At 39.0% G+C, this 25,281-nt stretch overlaps 1 protein-coding gene across 1 annotated transcript; it reads left to right on the top strand.

The window, feature by feature from the left end:
- Positions 1-300: 300 nt before the first annotated feature.
- On the top strand, positions 301-24,506 carry USP3 (ubiquitin specific peptidase 3; the record flags this gene model as incomplete). Its single annotated transcript, XM_010179482.1, has 14 exons — positions 301-361; positions 2,732-2,863; positions 9,895-9,978; positions 11,579-11,660; positions 13,709-13,791; positions 14,789-14,902; positions 15,573-15,686; positions 19,421-19,567; positions 21,523-21,629; positions 21,784-21,864; positions 22,557-22,675; positions 22,841-22,954; positions 23,075-23,142; positions 24,216-24,506. Coding segments are annotated over 14 exons (1,472 nt in total), but the record flags the coding sequence as incomplete, so codon positions are not given.
- Between the last annotated feature and the right edge of the window lie 775 nt (positions 24,507-25,281).

Here is a 25,281-nt window from a genome sequence, read left to right as displayed (position 1 = left end):
GCATTTCAGAATCAAGTAGATCTCATGTGGATGTAATACAAACAAAATTAAAATTTTCATGGAAAGTAACAGGTAAATGTGAAACTAAAACCCAAGCCAGAAGGCAGCTAATGTGTGTTAGTGTCAATAGCCCTTCAGTCTGTTAGTTTAGTCCCTAATAATGAATGTGACGGGCTATTTTATATAACTGTGCTGCTAAGGTGGAGTCAGCAGAGCTATTGCTGGTGCTCAGGATGTGTTACACAACTGTAATATCAGAGCCAATTCATTTGATGCTTTTTTTTCTTAAATCTTTTATAGTGTGCCGGTCAAATAAAAGTCCGTGGGTCTGTCTGACGTGCTCAAGTGTCCATTGTGGAAGGTGGGTACAAAGTCTCAGTGTGCAAATCTTTTAATGAGACCTTTATATTTTTCCTTTGTTGCTTGACTGTGAGGCAGTTCATTCAGACTTTTCCTGAGTACAGTGTAATTCCCAGAAATAAACTTATAATGATCTCATTTAATGCTATATGTTTATACTGAACACACTTCTCTGCTACCTTTTTAGAGTACAGAGTTTATACTCGACATATCTTTTTTTTGGTTTTTTTTTGGCCCCCAGAAGAAAAGTGTACAGTGAATGTGCTTGCTCAGCCCAAGAAGGGCCTGGAGAACTGTTAATTCAGTGGATTATTGTGAAATTTCTTTCTGTATAAGATTTTTCTACAATAATAAGATTAAACCAATAAGAATTCTTGGAAACCCACAAATCCAAAGTTGGTATAGCTTATTTTAAGAAAAATAGCAACTGTCCAGCATAGACAGAAAATAGTTTAATGTACTGAAGTGTCTTTTTGAAACAGTTACTGCCATAACATATAGGGGCAATCTACCATCAGACTTCCTTCAGAGTACACTTGTGTTTTGCCTGTATTAGTTGAAGCATACTAAAAGAATTTGTAGATGAATGATACAGTCAGCACTGTTGTTTATGTCAGGATAATTGTAGCACAGTTGTTGCTACATAAATGTTTGAGGTGCACATATTAATGAGAATGCAGTTAGTGTCGACATTTAGACAGTACCTGAGATGTGAACATGTTTTCATCTGTAGGGTAGCATCTGTGCTGATGTGCTTTTATTCTGGAATAGCACCATTAAATTTAGTGACTTTGTCTTTTAAAGTAGATTCAATACACTCTAGTTTTGTTTCTTTCATCTGGATAGCTGTACATACCACAAGTTTAATAATGTCATACCCAGATTTTTCAACACATCCCCCTCTTTTTCTATATTTACTAGCATATTTTCTAAATTTATACTCAGCTAAGAGAGGGGGAGGTACTTCATGTTATGTAGTGGTGTGAAATATGTAGTTTGGAATATTTAACTTGTTAACAATTTAAAAAAAATATTGGTGACATACAAACTTTATAGTGTGCAGTTAGTAGATGTTGAGTCAGTTATTTATGCAGTTTGTCTTGACTTCTCAAACTGCTCCCATCCTTAGAATGGAAAACAATTGAATAGAAGAGTTTAATATACCTTGTAATGGGAACACTTTTGATCATGAAAGCACACGGCATATTCTTCTGTTCAGATAATACTTGAAATTAAAGGAAGAGAAATAGGGCTTTATAGAGCTTCAATAGATCTTCACTTGAAGTACATCTTCCGGGTCAGAGTCATTGGGAGTGTTACTGGACATGTTATAGCAGCAGAGCATTTCTGGTGGGAACATAACGTTATAAACCTAGCATTTGCTCTGTTAGAAAACCAACACCTACAAGCACAACTGTCTTACTTGGGTTATGACATAATTGCTGCAGAATTCTGCCAGCACAGCAGTGTCAGTAACCCTGCAGCTTCAATGCCTTCACTAGCACAGATGTGTTAGCAGAATTGTTTACACCTGCATGTGAGAACAAGTGTAGAATGCAGAGACCTTTATGTTGAGCATGTCCAGAGTTCTTATCAATTAGCATTGCTGAGTTCAACAAGCGAAAAATGGGGGAGAAGGAAATTGGCCTGAGGTATGGCCATGCATTTCTAACTGTTAATGATTTTCAGTTGATACTATGGGTATTTGTAATGACACTTTAATTAAAAAAGATGCTCAATTTTCTAAATTTCAAATTTTGAGTGTGAAAATGCTTGTATCAGCAAAAGAGCTGTAGGATTTTAGATTTCTTTTTCAGTTATGTGACCCCAAGCCCTAGAACCTTTCAAATTCATGAACTTTATAAAATGTAGAACGCTTTAGTATTAAATTGTGCTGCAGAATAGGAAAGCTTAAAATGGATGTGCTTTCGCATGGGGGTCAGCACACTGTTAAAGTAATCACAAATATGAGTGCTGGGTGGAGGGAAAAGTAGAGCTGTAAGCAAGGTATATGGGAAAGCAATATGGAGAACTAACCACATTCCAGGTATGGGGAAAGGGAGCTGATGATTTTCTCAGGTGTGCAGAGGGTATATCAGTCTGTTCAGGGCCCAGATAGGGTTTAGTACAAGGATGCCAGTTTGTTGGTTACTGTGAAGGAGGTGGAGAGATTAATTTTACAATGTGGGAGAGTAAAGGGGTAGAAAGTTAGAAAATTTAACTAATGTTTTTCTACGGGTAATTGCCTATTTGAATGCCTGTATAAAAATTGGATGCTTCTTAGGCTGCGTTTTTTTTCTTATTTTCAATGAATGTTGGCTAAGTAACTGTTTAGAAGTACAACACTTCTTTTGTTTTTCATTTATTTTAGATATGTGAATGGCCATGCCAAAAAGCATTATGAAGATGCACAGATTCCTATGACCAATCATAAGAAAACAGAAAAACAAGAGAAAGTTCAGCATACTGTGTGTATGGATTGCAGTAGTTACAGTACATACTGGTAAGGGTTTAAATGCTGTAATTTGACAAGTTTTTACATACTAGAAGGTGAAGACTTTAGACTCTTGGGAAGTATTTTATTACGCACAATTTTGAGTACTTCATCTCTTGATTTCCAGACCTGGCTGTTTAAAAACAGTTATGAAATCACCCTCTGTTTTCGCATGTTAGCTCTGATTGTGGCTAAACTCCTGCATTTCAAACTGCTTAGCAGAAACTTCCTGAAATCGATGCTGTTTGTGATTTGGAGTGGCTTCTGTTTGCTTTGGGGTATGTTGAGAACGTAACCTAAAAGGTTGGTTTTGCAAAAGCTGCTGTTTAGTTATAGTTACTCCTTCCATCAAGTTGGTAAGCCTTTCACAGTTTCTTTATTTGTCAGAATATCAGAAAGTAAATTAAGACGCTATAGTTCCTGCCCAAGAGAGGTGAACTTAGGGTGTGTTTGCATGATGGGTTTGTTTTTTGTTTGTTTTGGGTGGGCTTCCCCCCAGTATCTCTATTTTCTTCGTTCTGAAAGGAAGGCTTCTTTATTTTGGAGATTTGATGCAACCTCTGATTTTCTGGAAAGAATGGATCCTGTTGGGAAGCAGCATAAAATCTGACAAGATTAAGTAGCAGAATCACAGAAGGGATTCTTTTAACAGAAAAATGACGTGGGCTGATTTATTCTATCAGTTCCTTAGAGTGAGATATGAACACTTTTTAGAGATATTTAATAGTTATGCCAATAGTTACGTCTGGTTCCCTATCTTCCTTGTTCCTCAGAGAGCAAGGACTGGAAGTCCGTTGAAAGCAATGCTTTTGTGCATTCAGCATCCTCCATCCCTTACACCTTTAAGCAAAACTGCTGACAGCTGCTTCCCCAGTTCCTGTTAGCTTCCCTGTTTCCCCATGTGTGTCATTACTTGTGTGGTAGGGCAGTGTAGGATTTGAATAGTGCAAATCCTGGGGAAATCTGTGTTATGAACTTGTAAAATTACCGAGTATTTAGCTCCACTGATGGGTATGTTGTTCAAATAATTGAGTATCTTTTGTATACTAATGAAAAAAAACTAGGGAAAAATCTGTTTGCTGAAGTTTTGGTATCCAGTTTAATGAGGAATACTTCTGTAACAAATCTTTTTATCCCCTGCAAGTAAAATCACACTTAAGTGGAAATTTTGCTTGAAGCAACTAAAAAATTAATCAGATGATGCATGCAGCAATGACAAAAGCTGTATGGATGTTAAATGTTAAGTAGAAAAAAAGTTTGAGTGGCTTTGTGATGTATGGGGATTTTGCTTCTATTTACATATTATACATACACATTATTTAAATGACCAGCATTCTTATCTGCCTCTCTGTGAAAACATGAGAAAACACAAACGTTTTTGTCTAAGTGATACATATGCACAGGTTACCAGTATTGAAACAGCTATGGGAAGCTAATTCCACTTTTCTGATTAATGCTGTTAACAACTGAGTTCTGCACTGTGGCATTTTTCCTTTTTTTTTTTTTTTTTTTGAAGCATGATCTGTCTTCTAGTCACTCTGAAGGTAATAATGTCTGGAGGAATTAGCAGTGTATTTTAAGTCTTCATTATATCTCCAGTTACTATGACAAATAGTACACCCAACTTGCTGAGGGTTGATTAGTTACAATAGCAAGTCAGAGCACCATGCTGACCTTATCCCACACCAAAATATGGGTATTGCAAAATGACGACAGCCAGACTGAGGACTGTGGGATCTATTACTGGAGCAAACTGTGCTTGTGAGGAGCAGGTAGGCATGCACTTAGGAAGCTCACTGGTGTTTCGCAGCATATTTGTGGTAGGACAGATGAGAAGCAGTTTAGCATGGGATGTCTTTTCTGCTATAATAGAAGTAGAAGGCTGAGTCATCTATGGATGAACTGGAACTAATTATAGAGGGCTTTGCCGTGGGGAGTTTCTGTTGCATATGAATTCACTAGCAAATTATAACTCTCCTGGGCTAGTGTGAAGCTGAACAAGTTTCAAAAGCAATGTATCTTTGTTTTCATTTAGGATATTTTAGGGTTTTTTTTCCACCTGGCAATTGGAAAAAGATATCTGGATTTGTTATTGCACTCATTTTTTTTCAGTGGATGTGAGCTTAGGTGTGTAAAGATAAAGCAGAAGGCATTCAGGCCAACTTCTGCCCCTTTATTTCAGACAGTACAGTAGGGGCTGCTATCAAATAGTGCTTGCCAGTTAAAAGCAAATAGTTGGGTGAATTTGAGTTGTAAGGAGAGATGGAATTTTGGAATATTATTTGTTAGCTTCTTCAGTGTAGAAATTAATCCAGTAGACAATGCTATGTTGATGCAATGATGTTTCTTTTAAGTGAACTTTTATTTAAAGATCAATATTTTATGCTAGCAATCTGGGCAAACTCAGTAATTTGAAAGTCAGGAAAATACCATCTGAAGACTTAATTGCTTTTTGCTTCTACTGTAAAAATAAGAGATATTTTGATGCAGTGCTGGCTTTTGTATTTATATTTGCGATTTTGTTTACTGCACAGAGTTGAGTAGAGTACCCTTGTTCCATTTTTACCCTATGGATTCCAGTTTACTTTGTTTTCTTAGCTTGTGTGATAGTAGCAGTGAACAGGCCTGTATAGACTCTTTTTCTAAGCAGAAGGTGTGTATTCCTTGCCTTTCTTTGGCTGTGTCAGACTTCCATGCAGTCAGGAGAGCAGAGTCCAGAATTTGCCTTAGCTATGGTTATCATTCCAAGGGGAAGAAATACTTTGTGACTGTTGTAGTCATCATTTATTGAGTTCTGTTTCTAGTTCACATGCAGTCTTGCTGTAAACCAAAACCAGATCAAGCACTCTGCTTTAGTTGTGCTTCAGTGTGAAAGTTGAGGTGTCTCTGTTTCCTTTTACAGGTTCACAAGTTTTCAACATAGCTGTAAAAGGAAAATGTTTCAGTTCTAGTCGGATGGTGGTTAGTTTTTATTTTTTCAGTCTTAGATGAGGTTTTTATTGCCTTTATAAATTCAGTAATGTTTTGAAAAATACAGGCATGCTTGAGGTATCATTCAGTATTGGGCAAGTAGAGATTTGCTTTTCCAGAGGTGTTTGATCTTTCTTCAATGCCCTCCTATTCACCTGTTTAGTCTTCACAGTGGAGAAGTTGAGAGAATGTTGATCTTTTGTTTATTATGAGAGAATGACTCTTCTTCGTTCTTTGGTCACTTTTGAGACAGTAGATGCAGTACTAAATCTTCAGACTGAATTATGTTTGAGACCCTACAGACTCCTGAATTCCACTTCTTGGAGATAATCAGCCTTTCAGTTAGTTCTGAAGTACTAAGCACAAAGAGTTTACGAGAAGTAAACTTTTTTCTCTTCAGGCTATCATATGATGCTGGCTTCGGCTGTGTTAGTGGTTGGGGTTTTTTTCTGTGCATGAGAAGTAAAATGGTATGTGTAAGAAGCTTGCTTTCCGAAATAAGTTTCCTGAAAGAGGACTCTTGCAAATTTGCTCAAGTGTTTGTGCACAGAGGGTTGGTTAGCACAGAAGAAAGGGTGCTCTGTTTACGTACTTGCATAGTATGTTTCTCATGTTCATTTAACAAACACAACTCACAGGTCAGATTTCTGACCCGTTAGCCTCCTTGTTATCTCTTAAAGGGACACGGTTTTGCTAATGTTATAATTGTCCCCCTGCCACTGCCCAGGCTGATGTAAAAAGAACTGAGTGCCACGGACTTAAAATTATTTTCTAGTCTTTCTTTTTGTGATGGTGGTTCTGTTTAAAAAACAGACTTAGTGTGCCAATGTATGAGCCATCTGCAAATGAGCTTGGTTAGGTAGGACCATTGTTTTGCATTCTACAGTCAGCAGAAATTAAAGAGGATAAAAAGCTTTTTATCAAGACAGTAAAATTTGAGTTCTTAGTTTACTCATATAAGGTGTTAGCACAACTAAGGAAACTTGGATTTTCCTAATTTTTCTTGTCCTGTAATTCTTCAAATCCAATCAGGAGCTTTTACACATAGCGTGAAGTTCTGTAACCTACTGAAACAGACAGCACTAAGTGGAAGTGTTCCCCAGAGCAGTGCCTGTGTTCACTGGCTTTCTGCCATTTTAGCAGCAAAGGAGGTCAGAAAAGACCAGGCCTTGGAGGTAGCAGAGGTGCTAAAAATAGGAAGTTTATAGAGAGGAAAATATTGTGCTGATCTATATAAGGGACCCTCCCTGAAGTATAAACTTGTTCTGTACAATTGGTATTCAATACATACGGTAGAACTGCTGTATGCAAGAAAGTGTATTGTTTATTTGTGATAATCCTCAGTATCACAAATTAAACATCTGTTCTGAATGTCAGCTTTACATATAGGAAGTAATTGCTCAGCAGTTTACCTTTAAGGTGTATGGGCTTAGCAAATTTTAAGCTATTAAAGCATAAACTACTTTTTATGCTGTTTACTTCATTTATCCAAAATAGATTGCTAGTACTGCTGTTATTTTTAGTAGTGGTGCTAAATCCTCAGTGTTGCAAGGGAGATGGCTTAAGAAAAACCTGCCTATTAAAAAGAGAAATAGAAGAAGCTTGTCTTGATCTTAAGTGAATCTTAAAATTACTTTACCGCTGTTGCAAGTGTTACCAAAATATCAGATCAATAACTTTCTAAGACCAATTTGTAGGAGTCAGAAAGCAAGACATTCTTTAATTCAGTGCTGGGAGCAAATATGAATCATTTCATAAAACAAATGCTCAAAATATTAGCAGTTGGCAGTAGTTTATATGTGCCTTACACATACATATTAATGACATAAAAGTTTACAAATGTATTACGTTTCCAGTAAAAAGTTTACATATGCACTACATTTCCAGTAACTAAAATACCTACAAACTAATTGTACATGCTCCATTAGCATGAGGAATGGTCTTCCAGTGGTCTGAGTGATAGTCACTTAAGCTGTGTCTTCATGGAGGAGTCTTATCTTTCAGGTTCCTGTGCTTTTGTTTTCACAAAGCCTGACTCATCAAGTTGGTCTGAGTAGGGTGATCCATTAACTTCTTATCTGTGCCTCCATCTTGCAAGGCTGAGTCAGCAAAGTGGGCCTCAGACAGATGGAAATTCTATTATCCTTATGCAGCTTCTTCCTAGCTAAAGTTAGTCAATATACATGTGTAAGAGTATAAAAATATTTCTTATATTATCTAGTCTGTCAGGTTACAAAAGGACCTTGACATTTAATGAGGTATTTGGTTTTATTCTTCCATCTTGAGGAAAGTGCTAACTTGCAATTTTATGTAAAGATGTAATTGGTATGTGAGATTAGACTAAAAATACGGTTAACATGATCTTTAGGACATGAGAGCAAATATTACGTCATCTTTCAGCAATAGGTTTGCTTAGAGGCTTTCAGTGAGCTTGCATCTGCTTACATTCCCCATGTTTAAGTGTTAGTAGCTGCACAACTGGGGTAGCAGCGTAATTGTGCTAGCATACCTGGGGATGTGGACATGCCTGGTAATAAGGAGGGGTCAGACTCTGCTGTATCCACCTGCAGTATATTTACCTCTCACCAAAGCTGGCCTGGGTAGTTTGCTCTGATGACTGTCTTGGAGCTGTGGTGTCCTGCGAGAGTGGCAAATGCAGGAACACTTAATTAGGTAACTGTAGGTGACTGATAGAGCTGAATAGGGCTGCTTAAAACATGGCTGAAAAATAAGTACATTCTTCTTCCCCCTCCTAAACTAACTTGGTCTGTGGTGATATTTAAAACAAAATTTAAAAGTGTGTTACTGGCAATAGCTATCTTACAATTTCTAGATCTTGCATAAGTATCCATAACTGTGTTTGGAAATCTTGAGAGTCGTATAAATTTCTCTTTTCAGAGGCAAAAGATCAACAGAGATCCAGGACAGACTGGTCTTACAGACTCCTTTATTGGCAAGGGCCTTTGCTTTCTCAACTTCGTATTCTTTTCAAAATGTTTGAATTAACACTAGCAATACTGTTGCCTTTGAACTACATTGCAGATTTATGCAGAAAACTCTGTAAACTCCAGTTGTGCCTGAAGTCAGCAGCTTTGTTAACTTAGGAAGCACGGGTGTGCTCCAGTGGCGGAGTAACTTGAGATGATGAGGATGTATTTCACATGCGAGTCAGTCCTGTGCTAAAGAGGAAGGAAGGCAACAGCCTCAGTTCTGATATTAAACATTTCCGAAGTTAGTTTTTCTTCACAGGCAGTGTTCAGTTGCCTGTCAGATTTTGAGGCTGTGATTTGATGCTTCACAGCTAGCACAGGGCTGACAAACACTGCTCAGAGCTGAGTTACCTATGTGGGATGTGGGGGAAGGGACTTCATAACAAATCTCTGCTCCCTTTTTGTTACAGTGCTCTCAGAAGAGCTGGTGCAAGTGGTGTGAAGTCTTTTCTTACCTTCCTGTTTCTCATGCCAGAATATGAGTTATCTGGTTCTTGAGCTAGCTCTTGGCTAACCCTGCAGGAGTGCTGTGAAAAGTCATCTGCAGCTTCTGTGCATGGCAGTAAGGCTGCTGCTCTGCCTCCTTTGAGGGAGACTGGAGGGGACTGCATGGAATTCTTGGTTTACTGATGTGCAGGTGTGAATTCTGCAGGGCTGGGCTTCCTTCCTGTCTGCACCATTTCTGGTTTTTGGTTTTAAGGGATTTTTTACCCCTGTATATAGGCATTGTCTTGCCTTCACAAACAGAAGAAAGAACATGGGTAAGAGGGTCCACATTACTCTGGGACCTCTGTTCCTCCTTTTTGCAAGGGATTTAAAATACAGAAAAGTGGCAAAAGCAGTGTCATCTTGCAGTAGTGGTCTCCTTGTGACAGTTGTCTTTGCTACACTCTCATTTCATCAAATCAGCGTGTGCGCTGTGAATTTACGTGTACTCGGAAGAACAGTGAAATAAGGTGTGAGGTTTTTTCTCAACATTTCCTAAAAGGCCCTCGTCCCATTTAGAAATGGTCTTGTGACTGTTCTGGAATACTTTATTGAAATTCTTTGCATGCAATCTGATAAATGTTTTTCTTGCAGTTATCGCTGTGATGATTTTGTAGTCAATGATACCAAACTGGGCCTGGTACAGAAGGTCAGAGAGCATCTGCAGAACTTGGAAAAGTAAGTAGTTTGTTTACAAGCAGATTGCTTTGGGTGGACTTGTAATATTGCATTATTTGAGTGGTGTTTCTGCTTTATATGTGTATAAGTATTTAATATACATATTTTGACCCTTCCATGTGTGTGATACTGTGTATGTTTTAATGATTTTCATCACTGAGAAGCAGAGGTGCAGAATGAATGGATTCAGCTGATCTTGTGTGTTTTGTTTCTTACGCAGTGAATCTTGTAGAAGCAGTGTATGGTGATTTAGGAATTTAGATATTGATTAACTTCCTCGCTAACTAGCCAGTAATTACTGTCTTTTTTCATATAAATGTGATATTTTCCAGAACAGAATCATAGTTTTGTCAAGGCCAGAATAAGTTTCTGGAACAGCAAAATTGAAGAGAAAACGTAGGTGGAAATAGTCTTCATAGTAATTGCATAGTTTGGTTTCCAAACAAACAGATAAAGCTTATGAGCTTGGAATTGTACAGAATGTTTTTTCTCCCTCTCTTTGTCTGATGTTCCAGTGAAAAGTAGGCATTGCAGTCTTCATGATGCAGATGCTGCAGCCAGTGCTAGGTAGCCGAGTCTTCTCGCATTTTGCTTGGAAACCATATATAACATCAAGTAGAAATACGTGTGCATACAGTGCTCCCAAATACATTTGAATGCCTTGGAGTTCAAATAGGACTCCTGCTAAGAAATTGTTGTCATTTTGGCAAGCCTGTAAATCCTCTCTGAGTTAAGTGTGTCACTTAATATTTTCATTATTTTCCATTCTCTTTTTGATAGGCTTATTGGGTTTATAACGTCGATGTGAAGATGCTCAAACATAATGAGAAGTGCACATTAGTGTTTCAGATATGTCCAGGAGATCTGGCTGTTTGAGAAGTAAATGATACTGTGGAGGCTTTCATTGTGTGTTGTAACAATTTTTTAATGTTTAGAGGGCTTTTAATGAGGGGGGGGAAATCCCCTAAAATCTGGAACAAGTTAGGATTTGCTGTTAGATTAGTGAGAAGTCATAAGCTGGTAGAACTGAGGAGCTAGTAATTTCCAGTGATGAGGAAAAGAGTAACTAATTGTTCTTAGAATTGTGTATTAGTATGGCACAAATGTTACACGGTCATGCTTTTTTATTAAAGTGAGGTAAGTCAGCTGTAACACATCAGTGCTAGCACTTGAGAGATTTTTGATTTTTGGTAACTTTGTCTTGATTTTTTTGCAGTTGCCTTTCTAAAGGCTTAGATAATTCTTTTGACAGAAGTATGTTATGGAAAATTCTGTATGAAATATTCCTTTGGTTAAGGAAAAAGATCGATACTTTAGGTGAAAAGTAACATGCTAACAAGGCCGCTCTTCAGGATGCATACTGTAGCATGCATAGCAATGAACTTGACTGTGATACTAGTGGTGATAATAGGATGTGCATCTGTACTCGGAGGGAGATGCAGTCTGCTTTAAGTCTGGAAAGCTTATGTTGCAATCTGGAATCTCTTTCTTGTCCTAATGACAGTTGTTGGCAGATGTAATCAGGGTGATTGTCTGTTGTCCCTTTCACACAATATTTTGGTTTTGTTACAAGTAACCTCTTCTAATTATTTTTCAACAGTTCAGCCTTTACGTCAGACAGACATAGGAAAAGAAAACTATTGGAAAACTCATCTCTGAACAGCAAGTTACTAAAAGTAAATGTAAGTATGACGGATCCAGTACAGTGAGCTTAAGAGTTTTTTTCTGAACCTGTTGAGGCTTATAGTTTGTCTAGACTTGAATTACTTAGTTACCCAAATTCTGCTTGGTGCAGTTCGTCTTTCTCATCTGACCACACACCTGGAAGGACCCCTTCTCACAAAAGATTGTCTGATATTCTGCTGCATTTTTGCTCACCTAGACTTTGAGTTTTCCTGTGCTTAAGAAGGGTTTCACATCAAGATGGAGCTTCAGGGTAGGTTGAACTTGGTGGGATCTGTGAAATCAGAATGAGCTAGTACCTACTGGGATCAAATCAGGGCTAGACATAAGACTTTCCTTTTCTGAGCAGACAAGGGGTGCTTTTCTTCTTTTTCTTTTTTTTTTACAGTGCAAAAGGCAGTGAAGCAGGTGCACTGTCTTTTTCTAGTGGGAGAAGAGAGTATTAGGGGAAAGTAAAAAAATTGTAACTAATTTTTAAAACAGTTTAGTAAATGTTGCTTTCAGAAGGAACTGTGGACTATTCTGAAAGCTTTTCTCTCTTGTCTTTCTGCTATTTTACCTTCACATCTGCAGAATAGCACCCAGGAGAGGACAGTCCAGCCCTTGCTAGATAGCTGAAGGTCTATATAGTTTCTTCCAGTCAAAGAATGCCCCAAACCTAACGTCTCTGTTTTCCACAGTTTGGGTTGAGGATGTTTCTGATCTTCATAATTTCTCCCAGATTTTAGGGAGGTGGAGGGGAGACACTGACCCAGCTGCAGGCAACTACTTAATTTTCACCTTCAGCCAGAAGGAGTGGTAGAACAGAGCTATTCCTCCTTGACCCCTGGGGCTGCAGGACAGCAGTTTAGTCAAGGGGAGCTGAAGTAATAGCTGTTCTCGGCTGTGGGGAGTTACCTGATTATGAAGAGAAGTTGTTCTATGTATGAATGGAAATAAGCTGTTCTGCAAAGTCTGTAGGGGTTTAGTTACTTTAAAAATGCACTACCTACAGTCAGTATAGGGTCCTCTGTGTGTGCTTCCTGAACTGTCCCAATCTTGGGGTGATTGAGGAAGCCTGGGAGTGGGGTGTGGTGGTGTTGGTTTTCGGTGGTGGTGGTGGTGTTTTTGTTTTGTGCTGTGGTTTGTTGGGTTTTTTTTTGCTATGAAAACACACAGCATCGTTGTCTGGAAAATGGAAAGCCAGTAAAAACCAGAAGGAAAATTCTAGACAGCATTTGGATACAGAAAAGATGGAATTAGAAAGCGTGAACTTAATCCTACTTTTTTATTCTTCTTAGTCTGTGCTGTTACCTCCGTTTTATTAATGCTTGAATATTGCCCATGGCAACAAATGATCATTTTATTGTTGGCACATTGGATCTTACATAGAAAAGACAGGGCACTGCTGTTTGCATTAATACCCTGCTGTCTCGCCCTGGGCAAGAGTGAGAAAAGAATATGCAAAAGTGGTGTTTGTACTTCAAAGTTTTCTTTCTTTATTGGAAAACAGACCTCTCTTTAAACAATTTTTACTGAATTGGTAAATTGCTTATGTAAATAATACCTTTTAATGTTTTTAACAACATATACACAGGTATCCTGCTGCTATTAGTTCTTCATCAGCGATGAGTTTTGTGGTAGATTTGGGGAGGAATAAAAGTTTTATTGGAACACTTTGAATATGTATTTGGTAAGCTGGATTTGTATGTAGTCACTGGTGTCAAGTAATGTGTTCATTTTGCAATACTACTACTAAAAGATAGTTTAGCTTTTAAATTGCGTTAGAACAGTGAATGTATGGTCCTATACTGAATTTATTTGCAAGAAAAGATGTGGTATAGTTTTCTGTTGACAGGAATGAGTAAGAAACAGATTTCATTTCAAGATGGAGCTTCAAGGCAGTTTGAGCTGGAGAGGTGGTTGCTTTGGCTTTGAAACTGCACTTTTCAAATCGTGTAGTCTATTATTGTTTAAATGTATGCTGATAGAACAGTAACAACTCTGTGGGGAGATTGTGAGGGAGCAATGATAAGTCTTTCTTTAACTTCACTGTTCTCATTTCCAGGGAAGCACCACTGCCCTTTGTGCCACAGGTCTTCGGAACCTGGGAAATACGTGTTTCATGAATGCAATCCTTCAGTCGCTCAGGTACCTCCAAAGCATTCCCCACACCTCTGTGAGAGTGGTGGTGTGCTGTAGCATTAGGCAAGGGAAGTTGGCAAGTTACCACCATATGAAAGTGTACCTGGTTTTGCAGGAAGGGGTGTGTGCAGGTACCGTAAAGTTGTTCCGCAGTGTGAGGGACTTCCTGTGATGCAGCGTTCTAGAGGAGGCCTGCCGTGTCCCCAGCAGAAAAGGAGACTGCCCTTTCATTGCAGAGGATGTTGAAAAATGCTGATGCTTACAGTCACTGTGAAATTAGAGACAGTGCTTTGAGAGATGGGGTCTCATTGAAGTGGGTTGGAGAACAGTGTCTGCAGTGCTGAGATGTTAGACCTCATTTCATTGCTGCCATGACTGCCACTGCTCTATAATTGTCCTTTACATTTCTGAATTTGCCTGCTTCACTGGGAGACTACTGGGTTGGGCTGCAGCAGAACTAATTGGTCTCCATTTTCTTTTCCATCGCTGAGGGTTCACTGGCAGGAGTTGAGGGTTCACTGGCAGGAGTTGAGGGTTCACTGGCAGGAGTTGAGGGTTCACTGGCAGGAGTTGAGGGTTCACTGGCAGGAGTTGAGGGTTCACTGGCAGGAGTTGAGGCACGTGCTTCTTGTGTTCCATTACTGAGGCTTCGTTAGCAGAGGCTGGGATTGGTAGGTGGCGGTAGACACAGAGTTAACCTCCTCAGCAGATGCAGTCTGGTTTGTTAGGGAATGCCTTCTGATTTCTTCTGTCTGTCATGGTGTCTTAGTCAAAGCAGAGCTAAGATATAATTATTTCAGGTATTTGGGATGATGATGATATTTACAGATCTGGTCAGTCATTTACAGAGGATGAGTATTTGTACCTTGAATGGTTTATGATTGCCATCCTCTGTCACTGCATGAAGTTCTGTTTATGCATTTCGAAGAACAGGCTCCAGAATACATAATATGCTTTGTTCTCTGCCCTTTAAGAATTTCATTCATTTTTCCTTTTTCCATAGTAACATTCAGCAGTTTTGCTGTTACTTCAAAGAGTTGCCTGCTGTGGAGCTGAGGAATGGGAAGACTGCAGGCAGACGAACTTACCACACCAGGAGCCAGGGGGATAACAATGTGTGAGTTCCATGTTCCTTGTTAGCACTGAACTTTATGGAAAACAGCAAATGCTCGAGTAGTGGAGCCACTCTATGCTTTAGTGTTGCAGAACCATAGAAAATGATTTGTGGGATGACGGTCATAAGAAAATAATTGGCTATACAAAAAAAAAAAAATTCTCACTTGCACTTTGGCTAGATTCATCTGGTGCTCCTGGGGGAAGCAGTCACATCAGAAAGCACTGAAGGGTAACTGTATTTAAATTGGGTTAAGAAGTGCTAGTTGTATGCACTCCAGAAACTGTTACTTAATTACAGCTAAATTATGGTCCTGGGGATGTGTCTGCAAGTGAACATCTTTAAAACAAAATAAAAGAAAAATCAAGAGTAAGCAATTCACAATCTGTAGCTTGTTTGAGCAAGTGTTAAAGGGATGATGTTAGCAGAGTCTGCAGTGGTGTGGTGCAAGGTGGATAGATTTGCAGGTGAGTCCTTCACATCTGAAACGTCTGAACCTACGGGTAGGATTTTGGACCTAAAATCTCTGAAGTACTGGAAAGGATATTTACCCATTCTTTATAACCTTTACAATCCAAAGCACTATCTGACATTTGTACCATTGAGCTAGTAAATCTCTACAAGATTTCTAATGCAAACCCATATTTATCACCAGCTTTTCCTTTCTTTCCAGTTCGTTGGTGGAAGAATTCAGAAAGACGCTCTGTGCTTTATGGCAAGGAAGCCAAACTGCATTTAGTCCAGAGTCTTTATTTTACGTCGTTTGGAAAATCATGCCAAATTTTAGGTAAGTTTTGTAGTATAAGAATAATATTATTAATTGCAATCTTGTATTGCTGGTGTTCTACTCTAAAATCTGTGGGATGCACTCTGTGCAGCTTTTCCATATGCCCACAAATGTGCTTTGAAAAGTATCTTTGCTTTAATTGCCAGTTCTGTGTTCATTGGTAGTGCTTATTTTTCCCTGCTCTTCTGCCACATACTATGTGCAACAGTGTCGGAGAGGACAAACATCTCAAATACTGAAATAGTAGTAGTTGTACCTTTGAGCCAGTGTTCCAAAAGGGCAGAAGAATCAAGATAGTGACTGGTAGGTAAGGGCTAAGCGCATGATGTTGCCAGAACCCAAGCTTGGCTGCAATAAGAAGGTGATGGAGTCAGATTTAAAAAAGGTACAGCACCTACAGGCCTAAATGCAAGCATACTGGCTGAAACTTCCTTGATTCTCTCAAAATACTGTAGTCACCAGCTGGACACGAAATAAGGGCTATGATAAAAAATTGTGTGCTTAATAGGTGTTTTGTGCCCATACTGACAAAAGACGACAATAAAAAGAAAGGGGGAAAAAAGGTTACTCAAGTAAATCGAAGTATCATTCCTCTCCAAGGTCTCCTTGTCCTGGCCCCTGAACCTCTTTCAAAGGAGCACTGAAACCTGTTAGGATATATTGTGATGAAGGTAAGTTGCTCCATGTTCTCAGGTAGTAAAGATGTTCTGTTATCTGTTACATCTCCAGCAGTGCTGAAAAGATGCTGTGAACACATCTGCTCAACGAGTAACCCGAGTAACACAAATCCATTTATTCTGTTCTTTACACTGCCAAATATGTTTCACTTGGCTTATGAGAATCAAGGAAGTTTAATACCAGTAGTTGCAAGCAGCGACCAAAACATTGTAGGCAAATGAATGTCATCCATAAAGTCCTTGACCTGTTTCCCCATTACAGTCTTCACTATAATTCTTGTTAGACTGAGAAATCAGTTTGTTAAAGTTCCTCAAGCAAATTTTCAGCACTGTGGGTTCTATCACAGCTTTTAAAACAAAAAGTGCTGTTTGTTGGGGTTCTCCCCCTCCCTGTGTTATTCCCAGTTAGCTGGGAATGTGTCCTTGATTAATTGATAAGAGAACTCATTAAATCACATGGAGAATAGATTCAGCTGCTCAGTAGATCCCCACTCCCACATGTTCTAGGGTGAAAATCTGTGTTTGTTCAGTGTTTAATTGTACCTTGTAAAAGTGAATGATTCTACAATTCTAGTTTGACTGTGCACACTTCTTACGAGATTAGGAGAAGGTGGATGGATGTGTGTGGAGGAAAGCTGGAGGCAGTAGCACATTAATGTCAAAGCAATATCAAGCCAATTTGGCTTGTGTTTATGAAGTCCAAAGTGATGGGGTAGGGGGAGGAAACATGTTTGGAAACCTGGTTCAGTTGTTTTAGCCCACAGAGATTTCAGTTGTTACGGCATGTCATGCCTGCCTCCAAGGACTGCAAGTGCTGCTCTTCTTAAAGTGTTACAGCAAATACTGCTGTTGATGCACTCCATGGCTGTCTCCTACTGCGTACAAGGAGTACAGAATGTAATTTATAGTTTCCATAAGCGCAACTGGAGTGTCTCTGTGCTCTAATGCTGCTGTCCAAGGAAGTCCTGCTCCTTGACTGTTGGACCGAGTCTGCTGCTGTCATTCTCCATGTGCCAAGATAGTTCTGTAGCCTCTCGCTGAGTTGCAAGATGTGTATGTTGTCAACTTACTGCTGTATAAATAGTATGCTCTGTTTTCCTGTTCATATCCTATCTTGTTGCCAGTAGAAAAAGGACTGTCTGAGGTGGGCTTGAATTGAATTGCTTCAGGTGGATGGAGATTGGTTTTATTACACAAGCTGACTATCAGAGGAACTACTGCTTTTTGCTGATGGGCTTCTAGATCATAGTTTACTTTAAAAAGTTCATTGTCCCCATCATCACATTCTTTTTAAACTGTGTCTATACTACTGCTTTTTTAACAAATCCAAAGAATCTTTCATCCATAATTAACAAATTTGTATGCAAGTATAAACACATGCACCAGGAGTACAACCAACACTGGAATGGTTCCAAAGGTTTTTTTCATCAAATTTGTTGCAGAGCAAGAGTGCCATATGCTTCAGAGCTCTTGTATGAGGAATTTAATGTTGAAAAGGTGTCTGAAGCAAAGAGTCCATAAATTTAATCTTCAGCTGTTTATTATGAATGCCTATATGTTTACTGAATTGAAGACAGCTCTATTCAGTTAACTAAGCAAATCCTGTGTTATCTCAGCAACTTCAAAATTATCCTACGGGGTGCCCAGTTAATGTGCAGCTTGGAAGCTGAGTTCTGTTTTACTACCTTATTTCATAGTAATGTACAACTATTTTGCAACTTAGGGAGAATAAGTCAGTCCTGTTCTTGGCTGCACAGGACTCTGGCCTGTTGAAGCACAGCAATATTTCTGTGTGCCATTTTTCTGTTGCAAAAGGTAGCTGATGTTTTTCAGGGTGCTGCAAGATCTGCATACAAAGTTAAGGATTTCTTTTAAAGCTGCTAGTTTGGAAGAAAACATCAATTCGAGAAGATGGAAAGGCTCGATTTCATTTTTATTTTGTCACCTCCTAACAGTACTTTTGTAGGACGTACCTATGTATTGCATACCTTTGCACCAAGTCTGTTCTCATTTCTCTTCAACTCTGGGTGCTGTGCCATGGGTCTTATGGGACATTTTCCCTTCAGGTGTGCATAACACACCTGACACTGTGGCACCCTGTCCTACCAAATCCAAATGCTTAAGAGATGCTCTGGATACCCCACCATTACAGCCCTCTCCCAACAAATGGTGTGTGGGCTATGCAGGGAAGGTGTGCAATTCTGAGCATGGCTACAGATCTTGCCCTAGAAGAGCAAAGAACTTTTTCTTTCATCTTAATTATTTCAGACTTCATATTGTTGCTGAAAGATGCATGTGGGAAACAGACCCAAAGATTAAATTCCTGGCTTTGGTGGGGAGGGGAACAAACAGACAAGCAAACACTTGGAGCTGCTAGAATGAGTGGGATTAGTGGCTGAATGTAAACCACTCAGAAATACCAAAGCTGAATCCCACATGAACATTTAGTGGTGTCTCTCTTGAATTTTACCAGGTATGCAATGTCAGTATATTGACCATCATTTATACTAGTTTCAAAGTAGGCATGAATAGTGTGCTGCCTGAACTGGATTAGTGCATCCACAGAATTGTTACCAATTACAGTCAATAACAAAGAAAAAGGAGAAATGCTTTGCATGGACGAGGGGAAATCACTGCTCCCATTGTGTATGAGCCCTCGGATTTTACTAGCACAGACTGGGTTTGGTGAGGCCAATGGATGTTAACCATTCACATATTGACATAAGCAAATGTTATGTTGCTGTTGCTCCCTGTTGTTTTCTAAAAGGACTTCCTATCTAAAAATGGCTATTAAAGGTTTCTCCTTCCTCAAAAAGAGATGTGCAGAGAGGCAGAGTAAGCGAGCTGCAAGAGCTCAAAACTGCATAGCTTGTCCAGACGTAGCCGTACATTTTCCAAGGCTACTTGGAAGACCTTTGTTTGTGTCTCTGTAAAGTCTGCTCAGTAGAATTAAATAAGCAAAAGTTCTTTCACGTGACCCTGGTGCTCTCTTGTGAACGCACTAAAGCAGCCTGTGTTTTTGGTGACTTTGTTGCTGTTGTTTACTTTTCTCTTAAGGGGATACCAGCAACAGGATGCCCACGAGTTCATGCGTTACCTTTTGGACCATCTACATCTGGAACTCCAAGGTGGCTTCAATGGTGTTTCACGTTCGGTAATTTTGCAGGAAAATTCTAGTCTGACTGCAAGCAACAAATGCTGCATGTAAGAAGTTGTTTGTTTGTTTATTTGATTTTTAATTTCTTCAAAACTTTAATGCTCTTGTATAAGTCTGTGTGGTGGATCTGAAATTTTGAACTCATGGTTCCTTGTTTAAGGAACCAACAGCCTCTGCAATGTTGGAAATTACAAAGCTGTAGGTTATGAAGGATTAGCTTCCTATAGCATGTGTGTTTTTTCAAAAGGATCAGCATTTGTCATAGGTGTAAGTGAGCATGCATGGAAACACGTTAACTCAGGAGTCTTTCAGAACTAAAAAGAGCAAACTTAGTATTTTCTATTCTATACCTATACAGAATTCTTTGTTCAGACAGACTCACTGTCTTAGGGTGACAGATGACCTGCATGATACAGGAGCAGGAAAAAAAAAAAAAGGATGGCCAAGTATTCGTAGGTTTAAATTGTCAGCATACCTCCTGGATTAATGAGTGAGCAGTGCAGGTGGGGTTTGAAGTCAGTTTTCCTGCAGATATCTTGCTACGTTTGCATATCACTTGACACAGTTAAAGCGGTTGCTCTTTTTTCCCTAGAAATTTTGATTTTCATGTTACTGTGTGTCTTGTAACAGAGGTAACCCATGTGTTTCACTCCTCTTTCTGTACTTCTCAAAATGCTGTTGTTTCTGAATTCTGTCCCAGGTGTGTTCTCTCTCAGATTGAAACTGTCCCAGAGAGAAAACATTTTAATTTGCTTCAGGGAGGAATGTTAAGTCAGTTCAGCGTGCGCATTTGGTCCTTAAGTGCTTGGATTCCCTATGTAAGAATTGAGTTTTCCCTTCCTATACCTATTAGGAATTAGTAAGCAGGTCTGAGAGATGCAGGATTTTATAGATGCTTCATTAGGGAAAGCATAGAGTTCAGACTGTGCTCTTTACCACATTTATGTTGCTTTGCTGATGCTTAAAACTCCCACAGAATAGTAAAATATTGTTGGAATTGAAGCGTATTTGAAAACTACACCAATTCTGTTTTGTTAACATTTTGAATGTCAAAACCCAAGGAGAATTTAAATTGTGTTCACACACCTACTGTAAATTTGTCTTGACAGTAGCTGTTCAAATGCATGCTGAGGTGGGAGTGAGCTGCCTTCTGTAGAGGGTAAATTAGGGTCACTTATATTCACTTAAATGTCTGCAGTAAAGGAACAAATACACTGTGAATGCTCTCTTCCTGAGTGCTGCTTTATTTGAGTAGCCCTTTCTGCTCAACAAGCAGCATTCAAATAAACTGTAAAGATGTAGGTGGAGAGCAGATAAGCAACACTGGTTTTCTGCAGGCTTGTGTCAGGTCTGCAAGCACAAACACAAGTTTAGAGGTTGTATAATAATACAGCTTTTTTTATTTGGACTATGAAAAGTCAGTCAGTCCATTACATAACCTGCTAAAAAGATTGAGAGTAATGAAAGCCTAGAGAGCAATGATGATGCATATTGTTAATCATATTTTAATGCAGCTTATGCTGTCTTTGGAAATCAAGTGCAGAAATATGCCTTAAGTCAGAGCTACTTGTAACAAAGGGTATAGAATTAAAACAAAAAAAAAATCTACATAATCTGCTCAATTTACAGAAAAGAGAATAATTTTTGTTTAGGAAACAGCCCTAATTACAGGGTTAAAGTACTGTGCCCCTGTAAGCATCAGCTCTCCACTGTGGAAATCAACTGGAATACTCTCAACACTGAAATTCTGAGCATCTACTTAGAGCATATGCAGTTCACAGTTTCTTCAGGTACAAGATGAAGTGAAAGTATTACAGCAGCTAAATACTTGCACGATTCTGGGGTGAATGAAATGCCTATGGATTAACACATTCGCTGTTCATTACACAGGGACAGAACCGCTCTGCCGAGCAGCGGTGAGTTGTAAGCAGTAAACGTGTAACAGGTATTGAAAATTCAGCTCAGATGTTCTGACTTCCCCTCTCTGATGTGGTTTGTCTAGAAATGGAGCATCCACCGTTGTCACAGCAATTTTTGGAGGCATTCTTCAAAATGAAGTCAACTGCCTAATATGTGGGACTGAATCTAGAAAGTTTGATCCATTCCTAGGTGAGGTGCTTCTTGCTTTCTAAATACTAGGTGACTGGTAACTCTGAAGCATGTTGTATTTAAATATAATATGACTGAACCAGAGTTTTGGCCTGAAAAGATGAGGCATTATTTTATTCAGCCCTAATTTGTTTTTTGTTTTTGCTTTTTCTAGACCTTTCACTAGATATTCCAAGTCAGTTCAGAAATAAACGTACTAAAAATCAAGAAAATGGACCAATGTGCACACTTAGAGGTAAGAGCGCTTGGATAATTAAATCATTACTAGGACTAAGAGTATATACTCTCGCGTGTGTCTATTTCAGAGGAGCTAGGCTTTCACCTGTGATGTGACTTGGTGCCGCATGCCATCGAATTTTTATCATTTGCCAGTGCTCTGTGCTTAGAAGTAGGTGCCTCCTGGCTCTTTGGTGTTCTGCTTTTAAACCACACAAATGCTGTCCTGCAAAGTTGGGCAATGGTGCTGTTATTGACTGTTTTAAAGGCTGTTAATTTTTAGATTTGTGCTGCAGGCTGTTGAAATATCAAAGCCCATTATTTTCTGTGGTCGCTTTGTACCTAAAACTAAATCGCCTCTAAAAGTTGAATATTCTTTTAGGTTCTCTTTTGAGAACAGTTGTGTTGAATGTTGGGCCGAATCTTGTTTGAAAAATGGAGGTTTTGTGAATGCCTTTTTTTTCTTGAAATGCTTAGCTGTGTTCTCAGGAACAGGGAATGCTGCATGTAACAACATGTTACTGGATTAAAACACACTATTACAGAGCTTTTTGCTGCACAGATGTATATAACAACGAGAACAACCGCAGCAGATATGCTCTGTATTTGCTGTGTTTTTTGTATTTCATATTACAAAAATAACTCAATGTCATCTTGAATCAGGCTTCTTCATGTGGACAACTTGTTTTTTTGTACCTTCTTCTTTTTCAGATTGTCTTCGCAGTTTTACAGACCTGGAAGAACTTGATGAGACAGAGCTCTATATGTGTCACAAATGCAAAAAGAAACAGAAGTCCACCAAAAAGTTCTGGATTCAGAAACTACCAAAGGTTTGTATAAGCATGAAAAGTAACAGTGTGACGTGTCAAAGAAAATAATGACCCCACCATTAGTAGACCAACACCTAACCTTCCAGTAGGCTATTGCAGATGTCCAGCATGAATTTCAACCTCTTCCTCTAATGCATCCATTTAATTTTTTTTTAATTCCTGTAGGTGCTATGCTTACACTTGAAACGATTTCACTGGACAGCATATCTGAGAAACAAGGTTGATACATATGTTGAGTTTCCATTACGAGGCCTAGATATGAAATGCTACTTGCTAGAGGTATGACAACTCACCAGTACTTTCTGTAGAAATTTCTTCCATGACATATGATGCCTTTTTATTACAAATTGTAGTAGGTGCTATTGAGATCTGAAGAGTTTTCTGTCTTTTTAACCACAGCCTGAAAACAGTGGCCCAGAAAGCTGCCTCTATGACCTTGCGGCTGTTGTTGTGCATCATGGTTCAGGGTGAGTAGATGGGGGTAAGCCTGCTTTTCTTGGCAGAAACCTTTTCCCTGCTAAAGTATATGCAGAGTTAATGAAGGGTTTTCTGCCCTTAGAGAATATCTGTATTTTTACTGGTGGAAAACAAGCAGTAGTTTATCGGCTGAATTAACTTCAGATAGCTATGTACAGTTACTTGTGTGAATGCCCACTGGCACACTTTAAGGGTAATGAATAGAAGTGTGAGACAATGAAAATAGCCTAGTTCCTTAAGGAACAGAAGACCCTAAACCAGCAGAGTGAATCTGTCCAGAATGCCCCTCCTTTTGCTTTTTCTAGAGAAATGGTGTGGGCTCTGTAAAGGCAGCCCTTGTAGCATCACAGTGCATTGGACTGGTGCTTCAAAGTAACAGGAAAAACTAAATGGACAGCAAAAGGGAGCTGGTTGTTTGTCTGTTGATTAACAAGAGGATTTTGATGGTTGGAAACACAGAGTGTGTTACAGATAGGCAAGAGAAGGCAGGCCTTATCTTGGGGTGGCAGAATAATGAATATTGATGGGTTTGTAGTTCTGGTATGTTAGATTAAAGAAATAGGGGTCCAAGACATGGATCTGTTTAAGATGAACTTGAAAAATTTTCTTTGTATTCTGGGATTAGTTTTGCTGTGAGCACTTTTGATTATATTTAGACTGTGTGAGTCTCCCTAGACCAAAATGGGGAAGACTTCTGAAAATAGAGCATAGTAAAATTTTTATAGCTAATGCTTGAATAATAACAGGTAATGGACTTGATTTTTTTGTGTAGGCAAATACAATGTGTGTGTTACAAGAAGCCTTGCTGGCACAAAAACTATGGGTTGTCATATAAAAAAAGTCTTTCAGCTCATCCCAGTAAATGATTTTACTTAACATAAACCTTTGAGCCCCACAGATTAAGAAGGGAAGTGTCTTACCAGCTGTTGTGGAGGGCTCTCGCTTCTTTTCTTCCTCTGGTTCTTGGAAAGTCTCTTAGCCCTAATAGCGAATACATCAGAGAACAAGGTGGTCTGTCTCCTTCTGATTGTCCTTTCTTTCCCCGCCTCCCCCCTGCTGACAGTGTGGGCTCTGGACATTACACCGCGTACGCTGCTCACGAAGGCCGTTGGTTCCATTTCAACGACAGTACTGTAACGTTGACTGATGAGGAGACTGTGGTAAAGGCCAAGGCGTACATCCTCTTCTACGTGGAACGGCAAGCCAAATCTGGATCAGATAAACTTTAATACCTCCTTTTAATTCTCACTTATCAAGTCCACCGGACAAAACATTTCCATTTTTCCATAAATACTTGATCCAAGACTATTAATTTCATTGTGCACTTTTCAGTTTCCTCTTGTGAGTTTTAGTTTTGTTGTGTCGATGGTAGCATTTGACTTACTGAACTTGGACACAAACTAACTTTTTTAGTTATACCAGAAAACCTCAGCAGATTTTGATTTGCTGCTTTAGTTGTGATAACTCAGTTTTTATATATATAGTTTCATGAAATACTTAGTTATTTGACTTTTTTATATTAATGTTTTCAGTTCTCACTTTCTAAAGGCACATTTACATCAGAAGCTTTCTATCCCCCTTGCAAGCAAAACAAATGTGCTTCTGATTATGAAGAGCAATACAACTTCATGCTGTTCTCACAGCTGTTATGTAGATAGGATTTAATCTCTTCAAGTCGAGAAATAGCTTGTATGTACCATTTCCCTCATGCAAACAACTAAACAGTGACCTGTGAACAATCATTCTTTGTCTGCAGAAGAGAGGAGATGTGACATCATTAAATAGACCAAGTAATTGCTGCTATATTGGTGTGTATTCAGGCTGCTGACTTTCAGGAATCATTGTAAATAAACAGTTGGTTCATTTGTATCTATACTGCAGTTCAGTTCAAGTATTCCTCACATGCTCTTGCCTTCCTCTCTTCAAACTTAAAAAAAATGATCCTAAAATATAGATATGTCTAAGTTGTGTTGAGATTTCTGTTTTTTTAACCAAATCTGAATTGCCTTAGACACACATCTCTTGTTTTAGGCTGTCATCTTGAAATTTGAACATGAATGCTTACTTGAAAATTTGGAGACTTCCTGGCAGGGGGGACCCCAATCCACCTTCCTGGTAGGAAGTGGGAG

Source organism: Mesitornis unicolor, unplaced genomic scaffold, assembly GCF_000695765.1.
Source record: "Mesitornis unicolor isolate BGI_N332 unplaced genomic scaffold, ASM69576v1 scaffold8672, whole genome shotgun sequence".
Taxonomy (NCBI): Eukaryota; Metazoa; Chordata; class Aves; order Mesitornithiformes; family Mesitornithidae; genus Mesitornis; species Mesitornis unicolor.
Note: the sequence above shows the minus strand (reverse complement) of the source record. Positions and strands in the feature narration are given on the sequence as shown.